This window comes from Microtus oregoni, unplaced genomic scaffold (genome assembly GCF_018167655.1).
Source record: "Microtus oregoni isolate MIOR12 unplaced genomic scaffold, Mior012 000002F_ref0000024, whole genome shotgun sequence".
In the NCBI taxonomy this organism is placed as follows: Eukaryota; Metazoa; Chordata; class Mammalia; order Rodentia; family Cricetidae; genus Microtus; species Microtus oregoni.
Window position 1 is genome coordinate 7,363,402 of NW_024543061.1, and position 11,155 is coordinate 7,374,556.

The 11,155-nt window shown below is 40.6% G+C and overlaps 1 protein-coding gene across 1 annotated transcript; it reads right to left on the reverse strand.

Annotated features, from left to right (window-relative positions):
- Positions 1-2,674: 2,674 nt before the first annotated feature.
- LOC121437797 (putative vomeronasal receptor-like protein 4) lies at positions 2,675-10,308 on the reverse strand. Its single transcript, XM_041637863.1, is given in 2 exon segments — positions 2,675-3,596; positions 10,268-10,308. Coding segments are annotated over 2 exon segments (963 nt in total).
- Positions 10,309-11,155: the final 847 nt, after the last annotated feature.

Here is an 11,155-nt window from a genome sequence, read left to right on the forward strand (position 1 = left end):
GCTAAAGCTGGGTCAGGAAGCCTCTCTTAAAAGGCACATTTGCTTCTAGCAAACAGAGTCCACCTGAGAAAATGATTCTATCAATAATCCATGCTTTACACTATACTTTTCTGTCTATAATTACTTCCCAAGCTCCTCAGGATTTAAGTGGATGCAGTTGTCCACACATTGGGCACCATTTGTTGACTGAGTTTCTGTCCTGCCTAGTTTCCACAGTCGTTAAGTCCCAAAGAAGTCACAGAGAGGTCTACATTAGTTATAAACTGACTGGACCATTAGTTCAGGCTTCTTATTAATTCTTATAACTTATATTAGCCAACTATTCCTGTCTGAGTTAGCCATGTGGCTTGGATTTTTTTTACATTAATCTTAAGCAGAACAAAGCACAGCACAGTCAGTCAGTATCTAACCACAAGACCATTCCTGTCCTTGAGCAAGTACCTTCTTCTATCAAAATATGCCCTAAGGTTTGGCATCAGCAATATTCTTTCTAGTAGATAATGTTTTTTCTCATGAACAAACTGCTCTTTCCTGTCAGCATAAACAGAATTTTCTCACAGTCCTCCAAGATACTGGAGAAAGCAGAGCAGACAATCTTGTATTCAAATGAAGTTTTAAGTCAGAATTGACTCCAGATGGAAACTTAGTCACACATGGCTCCCATGTCTTCTAAACACAGTACACCAACATACATATAAATTCAAAGACTGTGGCAGCATCATGCAAGGCACCACACAGGTCCGCCCTACATGGGGTCCTAGAGCTGATAGAAGTGGATATACGATCTTAATCCTAACCTGAAAGTTATCTTTATTTGATAGCTCCTTGCAAATGAAAAATTAGTTTTCTTCAAGGGAGCCTTACTAGGGAAATAAACCACTCTTAAGGCTAGTTCCCATGCCCTGTAGTAGATAATCAGCACAAAATAATCTAAATAGAATATTCACAGATCCTTTACATCCATATTGACTTTTGTTCTTTGTGTTTTTATAAGATTCTTGTTTGTGCTATTGTGTTTCTATGTCTGTATGTGTTTCTTGTGCTTTTTTTTGGCTCTATTTCTTCTTTTATTCTATTCTGATTTACTTGTTTTTGTTTTATCTTAGGGTTGTTTTTGAAGGGTATATGGGGAAGACTGAAGGGAGTAGAAGGAAGGGAACCCTAATCAGAATATATTGTACAAAACAAACCTCTTTTTAAAAACAGAGAATAATACTTTAAAAAGATGCAGCATGGTGGTAAACACTTTTATCCCAGAGTTGTAGCAGCAGAGTCCAAAGAATTTCTGGGCTACCATCTTGCCCTATCTGGTAAGCCCCTTGTTACAGTGAGAGATGCTTTCTCAAAGCTCAAGGAGAATGACATATGAAGAACAACAGCCAACAACAATGGCCTCTATGTGCATATTCACACATATCCTTCATAGTGTGATGTGGGAGTGTCATATATCAATCTGTTGATTTCATTGGTTAAGCAATAAAGAAACTGCTTGGCCCTCATAGATTAAAACATAGGTGGGAGGAGTAAACAGAACAGAAGGCTAGGAGAAAGAAGCTGAGTCAGGGGGTCGCCATGACTCTCCCACTCCAGGCAGATGCAGGTTAAGATCATTCCTGGTAAGCCAGCTTGTGGGCTACATAGATTAATAGAAATGGGTTAGTCCAGATGCGAGAGCTAGCCTAGAAGAGGCTAGATAGAAATGGGCCAAGCAGTGTTTAAAAGAATACAGTTTCCGTGTAATTATTTCGGGTAAAGCTAGCCGTGCGGGCAGCCGGGTGCTGGGGATGCAGCCCACTGCTCCCTATTACAACAATAGTGCACACACATGCATACACATATGCATTGTATAGCATGTATGCAGGTATAAACGATTTCTGTCAATAATATTTCAGGAAGCATGGATGAATTGAAATACAAGTACAGAGGTATATGAAAACTTCAGGTAAGTGTCTTTAACTATAATGAAAAATGGAAAATTGAAACTCATATTATTTCTATGGATCCAGAGAAATTATAATTAGAAAACAGAATTAAAACTACAACCAGCTATTTAAGCTATTCTTGATGACCGAGAGTAGACTAAAATGTCAGTATCTGCCAGGCAGTGGTAGCACATGCCTTTAAACCCAGCACTTTGGAGGCAGAGGCAGGTGAATCTCCGTGAGTTCATTGCCTGCCTGGTCTACAAGAGCTACTTTCAGGACAGGATCCAAAGCTGCAGAGAAACCCTGTCACGAAAAAATAATGTCAGTATCAGCAAGGAACTTCCTTTGAGTAGCCTCAGCACCAAGGGAACATTTATGATATAAAATAAAAAGGAGAGGGTAAGAAAATTCCTGTAGTAATTTCAACTTACAGTGTACAAAACACTTAAAGGACTAATAGCACTTGGCAGCAGAAATGTCACAAGAATGTATATGTGTTATATAACAGAATTGTATTTAAATATATGAAGGATCTTGATTTGTTTCTTGGACTATTAAACAGTTAAATAAAAGTTTGTTTTTTAGAAAAAAAATATTGGGGCTGCTCCAACCTCACTCCTTACAACCATCTATACCCCCAGTTCCAGGAAATTTAGTGACCTCTTCTGGCCTTCCTGGGCATCTGGAATGCACACATGCAAACAAGCTGGCATAACCCTCATTCATAGAAATTAAAATGAATATATATTTTAAAGAAGAAAAAATACTTTTTTAAAAAAAATCTGGTGGTATTTTGACCAAATGTTTTTCATTATATTGATTATTCTGTTATCAGAACTAATTTGAATCAAAGGAGCAATTGTGGGATAGACATTCATCACAAACTTCTGAACACTCAGTAAGACTGGATCATAAATCCATAACAGGAGTGTGGTGGATGAGATGATAAAGTCCACCCAGTACATGACCACAAAGAAAACTACCAGCAGCAAGATGGTCTGGGTGGCCCTTTTCTCAGGAGATGCTCTCAGGTAGCTGAAGCTGTGAAGATGCTTGCATTGCCTCTGATGTCTGAACAAGATAAGCACCATGTATGCACTTGTGGTCAGCATAACTCCTACAAGAAATACATCAATGGAGGTTGCCACTGTTAAAATCAATCCCTTGATGATGTAGCTAATGGGGAAGAGTGAACAGAATTTAGTGACCTTCATCTGACTGGTCTCACTTACATTGGTAAAACCACCGACATAGATGACCAGGTTGCTATTGAATGACAAATTGAGAGACCAAATATAGAAGAAAACATAGATTATGTGCTTCTTTAGCTTAAGTTTAAAGTTCGCCAAGAAAGAGGTACTGGGACTGATAGTGACAGCCTGGAACACGCTCAAGAGGCAGGTGATGCAGATGGAGAGGCCTCTCATCACCCTGTGTATGTAAAACGATGTCTTGCATTTAATGTCATTGTCAATGTTCAGTGACTCAAATATGTCTGTAACCCAAACAACCCCTCCAGTGAGGAGCAGCATTGTGTGGATGAAGGTCAGTTGACAAGAGATTAGGTCCATGGGCTTAGGTCTGTGACATAGGATTATGAAAGTGTAGAAAAGAAGGAGAAACATATTGGCAAGGACTCCAAGTCCAACTTGGAAAAATAGGACATTGTTTTTTTTTGTTTTGTTTTGTTTTGTTTTTTTTTTTGTTTTTTTTTTTGGCGCGTGGCATCGCCCAGCCCAGCCTATCTGGGCGCTGAGTCCGAGTACCCGGGGCTCCCGGGGGGCAGCAGTTCCTTTGTTTCTGTGGCCTGCCTGCACCAAGCGGGGTAGGCACTTTGTCTGCGAGCTGCCCAACCAGCACGGAGGCCTGATCTTTCGGCGCCAGGAGACCCAGCATTGGGGTGAGTTCCTGGCCCACGGCGCCAGCCTGGGACGGGGAGCTCGGGGGTTTCTTGGCCCCCTGTCCTGCTTGGGCTCTCTGCAGGGCCTCTACTCCCCGGGTGCTGCCTCTTTCTTCCTGGCCCACCCAGCTTCCGTCCAGAGCCCTCCCCACTTCGCCCCCACTGCCCTCTTTAGGCGCGTGGCATCGCCCAGCCCAGCCTATCTGGGCGCAGGGTCCGAGTATCCGGGGCTCCCAGGCGGGCAGCAGTTCCTTTGTTTCTGTGGCCTGCCTGCACCAAGCGGGGTAGGCGCTTTGTCTGCGAGCTGCCCAACCAGCACGGAGGCCTGATCTTTCGGCGCCAGGAGACCCAGCATTGGGAGAGCCAACATTGGGGAGAGACAGCATTTGGTAGGCAAGGAGACCTAATCCGGTAAAAGAAGATCCATAGGGAGCATTTGGAAGAAGAGATGGGCCAACGTCAAGGCAAGAATTCGCCCAACAAGCTGAAAAGCAACATGAAGCTACCAGAAACAAGCGACCTCACAACGGGAGGACAAGAACCCCTTAATCAAGAGGAAGGAGAAAAGATTGACTTCATGAAAGTGATTGACATCCTTAAACAGCATGTAAAAAACGCCCTTATAGAAATGGATGAGAAATATAACAGAAAATTTGAAGAATTGAATAAATCAGTGAATGATACCCTAGAAAACCAAGGAAAAACAATCAAACAGATAATGGAAACAGTTCAAGACCTGAAAACTGAAATGGAGGCAAAGAAGAAAACACAAACAGAGGGCCGTCTGGACATGGAAAATCTAGGTAAACGAATAGAGACTACAGAAACAAGCATAACCAGCAGAATACAAGAGATAGAAGATAGACTCTCGGATTCTGAAGATACCATAGAGAAAATAAACACACTGATCAAAGAAAACAGCAAGTCCAACAAACTCTCATCACAAAACATTCAGGAAATAAGGGACACAATAAAAAGACCAAACCTAAGAATAATAGGAGTAGAAGAAGGAGAAGAAGGGCAGCTCAATGGTCCAGAAAATCTATTTAATAAAATTATAGAAGAAAACTTTCCCAAATTAAGGAAAGATTTTCCTATGAAGGTGCAAGAAGCATACAGAACACCGAATAGGCTGGATCAAAAAAAAACTTCCCCTCGCCATATAATTATCAAAACACAAAGCATACAGAATAAGGAAAGAATATTAAGAGCTGCAAAGGAAAAAGGCCAAATTACTTATAAAGGTAAACCTATCAGACTTACACCTGACTTCTCCATGGAAACCATGAAAGCCAGAAGGTCCTGGATAGATGTACTGCAGAAACTGAGAGACCATGGGTGCAAGCCCAGATTACTATACCCAGCCAAGCTTTCATTCACTATAAATGGAGAAAATAAAATTTTCCAGGATAAAAACAAATTTAAACAATACGCAGCCACAAATCCAGCCTTACAGAAAGTAATTGAAGGAAAATCACTAACCAAGGAGTCCAACAATGACCACAATAACTCAGACATCTAGAGACCCTTCACCAACACAAAACAAAGAAGGGAAACACACAAACTCTACGACTAAAAAAAAATGACTGGAGTTAACAACCACTGGTCATTAATATCACTTAATGTCAATGGACTCAACTCACCTATAAAAAGGCACAGGCTAAGAGATTGGATAAGAAAACAGGATCCAACATTCTGCTGTTTACAAGAAACACACCTCAACCACAAAGACAGGCACCTACTCAGAGTAAAGGGCTGGGAAAAGGCCTATCAAGCAAATGGACCTAAGAAACAGGCAGGTGTGGCCATACTAATCTCTAACAAAGTTGACTTTAAACTTAAATCAATCAGAAGAGATGGAGAGGGGCATTTTATACTCATAACAGGAACAGTTCATCAGGATGAAGTCTCAATCCTGAACATCTATGCCCCTAATATAAAAGCACCCACGTACATAAAAGAAACATTGCTAAAATTCAAGGCAGCCATCAAACCGCACACACTAATAGTAGGAGACTTCAACACTCCTCTCTCACCAATGGACAGGTCAATCAGACAGGAACCTAACAGAGAAATAAGAGAATTAGTGGAGGTAATGAATCAAATGGACTTAACAGACATCTATAGAACATTCCATCCAAATAGGAAGGAATATACCTTCTTCTCTGCAGCTCATGGAACCTTCTCGAAAATCGACCACATAGTCGGTAACAAAGCAAACATCCACAGTTACAAAAAAATATTAGTAACCACCTGTGTCTTATCAGATCACCATGGATTAAAGTTAGAATTCAACAATAACGCTACCCCCAGAAAGCATACAAAGTCATGGAAACTGAACAGTCAACTATTGAACCATAGCTGGATTAAGGAAGAAATAAAGAAAGAAATTAAAGTCTTCCTGGAATTCAATGAAAATAAAGAAACAACATACTCAAACTTATGGGACACTATGAAAGCAGTCCTAAGAGGAAAGTTCATAGCACTAAGTGCCCACTTAAAGAAAACAGAGAAAGCTCACATTGGAGACTTAACAGCCCACCTGAAAGCTCTAGAAAAAAAAGAAGCAGATTCACCTAAGAGGAGTAGAAGACTGGAAATAATCAAAATGAGGGCTGAAATCAACAAAATAGAAACAGAGAAAACAATACAAAAAAATCAATGAAACAAAAAGCTGGTTCCTGGAGAAAATCAACAAGATTGACAAACCACTATCCAAGCTAATCAAACGGAAGAGAGAGAATTTGCAAATTAATAAGATCAGAAATGAAAAGGGGGACATAACCACAGACACAGAGGAAATTCAGAGAATCATTAGATCTTACTACAAAAGCCTATATGCCACAAAATTGGAAAGTGTAAAGGAAATGGATACTTTTTTAGATAAATATCATATACCAAAGTTAAATCAGGACCTGGTGAACAATCTAAATAGACCTGTAAGTCGCGAAGAATTAGAAGAGGTTATCAAAAACCTCCCTACCAAAAAAAGCCCAGGACCAGATGGTTTCAATGCGGAATTCTACCAGATCTTCCAAGAAGATCTAATACCTATACTCCTTAATGTATTCCACAAGATAGAAACAGAAGGGTCATTACCAAACACCTTTTATGAAGCCACAATTACTCTGATACCAAAACCACTCAAAGACTCAACCAGGAAAGAGAACTACAGGCCAATCTCACCCATGAATATCGACGCAAAAATCCTCAACAAAATACTGGCAAATCGAATCCAAGAACACATCCGAAAAATTATCCATTATGATCAAGTAGGCTTCATACCTGAGATGCAGGGCTGGTTCAACATACGAAAATCTATCAATGTAATCCAGCATATAAATAAACTGAAAGAAAAAAACCATATGATCATTTCATTAGATGCTGAAAAAGCATTTGACAATATTCAACATCCATTTATGTTAAAAGTCTTGGAGAGATTAGGGATACAAGGGTCATACCTAAATATAATAAAAGCTATATACAGCAAGCCTACAGCTAACATCAAATTAAATGGAGAGAAACTCAAAGCCATCCCACTTAACTCAGGAACACGACAAGGCTGTCCACTCTCCCCATACCTCTTCAATATAGTGCTTGAAGTGCTAGCAATAGCAATAAGACAACATAATGGAATCAAGGGGATTCGAATTGGAAAGGAAGAAGTTAAACTTTCGTTATTCGCAGATGATATGATAGTGTACATAAGCGACCCCAAAAACTCCACCAAAGAACTCCTACAGCTGATAAACAGCTTTAGTAATGTGGCAGGATACAAGATCAACTCCAAAAAATCAGTCGCCCTCTTATACACAAAGGATATGGAAGCAGAGAGGGAAATCAGAGAAGCTTCACCATTCACAATAGCCAAAAACAGCATAAAATATCTTGGGGTACATCTAACCAAGGAAGTGAAAGATCTATTTGACAAGAACTTTAAGGCATTGAAGAAAGAAATTGAAGAGGATACCAAAAAATGGATGGACCTCCCTTGCTCTTGGATTGGGAGGATCAACATAGTAAAAATGGCAATTCTACCAAAGGCTATTTATAGATTCAATGCAATCCCCATCAAGATCCCATCAAAATTCTTCACAGATCTGGAGAGGACAATAATCAACTTTATATGTAAAAACAAAAAACCCAGGATAGCCAAAACAATCCTATACAATAAAGGATCTTCTGGAGGCATTACCATCCCTGACTTCAAACTCTATTACAGAGCTACAGTAATGAAAACAGTGTGGTACTGGCATAAATACAGAGAAGTCGACCAATGGAATCGTATAGAAGACCCGGATTTTATCCCACAAACCTATGAACACCTGATTTTCGATAAAGGAGCTAAAAGTATAAAATGGAAGAAAGAAAGCATCTTCAACAAATGGTGCTGGCACAACTGGATGTCATCTTGTAGAAGAATGAAAATAGACCCTTATCTATCACCGTGCACAAAACTCAAGTCCAAATGGATTAAAGACCTCAATATCAGCCCGAACACACTGAACCTGATAGAAGAGAAAGTGGGAAGTACCCTACAGGAGCTGGGCACAGGAGATCGCTTCCTATGTATAACCCCAGAAGCACAGACATTAAGGGCAACATTGAATAAATGGGACCTACTTAAACTGAGAAGCTTCTGTAAAGCAAAGGACATAGTCAATAAGACACAAAGGCAATCTACTGATTGGGAGAAGATCTTCACCAACCCCACAACAGACAAAGGTCTGATCTCCAAAATATATAAAGAACTCAAGAAACTAGACTTTAAAATGCTAATTAACCCAATTAAAAAAATGGGGCACTGAACTGAACAGAGAATTTTCAGCAGAGGAAGTTCAAATGGCCAAAAGACACTTAAAGTCGTGCTCAACTTCCTTAGCAATCAGGGAAATGCAAATCAAAACAACTTTGAGATATCATCTTACACCTGTCAGAATGGCTAAAGTCAAAAACTCCAAGGATAACCTTTGCTGGAGAGGCTGTGGAGGAACGGGTACCCTCATCCATTGCTGGTGGGAATGCCATCTTGTGCAACCACTGTGGAAGTCAGTGTTTCGGTTTCTCAGGAAATTCGGGATCAACTTACCCCTGGACCCAGCAATACCACTCCTGGGAATATACCCAAGAGATGCTCTATCATATGACAAAAGCATTTGTTCAACTATGTTCATAGCAGTATTATTTGTAATAGCCAGAACCTGGAAACAACCTAGATGCCCTTCAATGGAAGAATGGATGAAGAAAGTATGGAATATATACACGCTAGAGTACTACGCTGCAGTAAAAAACAATGACTTCTCGAATTTTGCAGGCAAATGGATGGAAATAGAAAACACTATCCTGAGTGAGGTATCCCAGACCCAAAAAGATGAACATGGGATGTACTCGCTCATAATTGGTTTCTAGCCATAAATTAGGGCCACGGAGTCTACAATAGGTGAACCTAAAGAAGCTAAGTAAGAAGGTGAACCCAAGGAAAAACATATAGTTATCCTCTTGGCTAAGGGAAGTAGACTCAATTGCCGGGGAGAAAATTAGGGTCTTGGGGTGGGGTGGGTTGTGGGTAAGGGGAGATGGGGAGAGAAAAGGTAGAAGGGAAGGAGGGGGGACTTGGGGAATCAGGAGAATTGGGATAAAGGAAAGGTGGATAGGGGAGCACGGAACCACAATTCTTAGTTAAGGGAACCACTTTTGGGTGAGCAAGAGATTTGACCCTAGAGGGGCTCCCAAGTGCCCAACATGAGGTTCCCAGTTAGTTCCTTGGGTAGCTGAGGATTGGGAACCTGAAATGACCCTATCCGAGAGCAATACTGACGAATATCTTGCATATCATCATAGAACCTTCATCTGGTGATGGATGGAGACAGTGACAGAGACCCACACTAGAGCACTGGACTGAGCTCCCAAGGTCCCAATGAGGAGCAGAAGGAGGGAGAACATGAGCAAAGAAGTCGGGACCACGAGGCGTGCACCCACCCACTGAGACAGTGGAGCTGATCTACTGGGAGCTCACCAAGGCCAGCTGGACTGTGACCGAAAAAGCGTGGGATAAAACCGGACTCTCTGGACATGGCGAACAATGAGGGCTGATGAGACGCCAAGGACAATGGCACGGGGTTTTGATCCTACTTAATGTGCTGGCTTTGTGGAAGCCTAGCCAGTTTGGATGTTCACCTTCCTAGATATGGACGGAGGGGGGAGGACCTAGGACTTACCACAGGGCAGGGAACCTGGACTGCTCTGTGGACTGGAGAGGGAGGGGGAGAGGAGTGGGGGGAGGGGTAGAAGGGTGGGAGGAGGGGGAGAAAGGTGGGAGGAGGGGGAGGGAAATGGGAGGCTGGGAGGAGGTGGAAACTTGTTTTTTGTTTATGTTTTTTTTCTTCTTTTCTTAATAAAAAAATTATTAAATAAAAAAAAAAAGAAAAATAGGACATTGTTTAATGAGGACATATGTAGGAAGTGTAATCATCCTAAAAGCATAGTGGAAACATATTTCATATACCTAAAAAATAATAGAGTATACATCAAAGTTGTGACTTATATCAATATGTCTATATCATCATTCTCTTTACCTGCCCATTCTTGATTTATCTGTCACTTAACTTTTGTTGTTCCAGACTGGACATGGCCTATATTTCTATGTACCCGCTGTGTAATTCCTGTATACATAGCATATTGTGCATAATAAATGCATTGTCATCTACATCCTATACAGAATTCACATTTTGTCTGCCTGTATTACATCTAAACTTTATGTCTTAGAAATGCAATTATATTGATTTATTGATGGGGGAGAGTCTTCTGTTTTGTGTTAATTTCATTGGTTAAATAAAGAGACTGCCTTGGCCTTTTAATAGGACAGAAAATTAGGTAGGCGGAGTAGACAGAACAGAATTCTGGAAGAGAGAAAGCCAAGTCAGTCAGTTGCCATGATTCTCCCACTCCAGACAGAAGCAGGTTAAGATCTTTCCTGGTAAGCCAGCTCGTGGTGCTACACAGAATATTAGAAATGGGTTAGATCAATATGTAAGAGCTAGCCAATAAGAGGTTAAAACTAACGGGCCAAGCAGTGTTTAAAAGAATACAGTTTCCATGTAATTTTTTTCAGATAAAGCTGGCTGTGTGGGAGGCCGGGCGCCAGGAATGCAGCCCAATAAAATTAACACAAAACAGAAGACTTTCACCCATCATTTCCCCCTTTTCTGTTTAAACAAAGAAGAAAGGCTTTCACTTTAACATAGTAAGATTACATATAACAAAACAGTTATCAAGTAAGAATTACAGTTACAATATTTATATCTATTTTATCTTTATCATAACTAAGGAA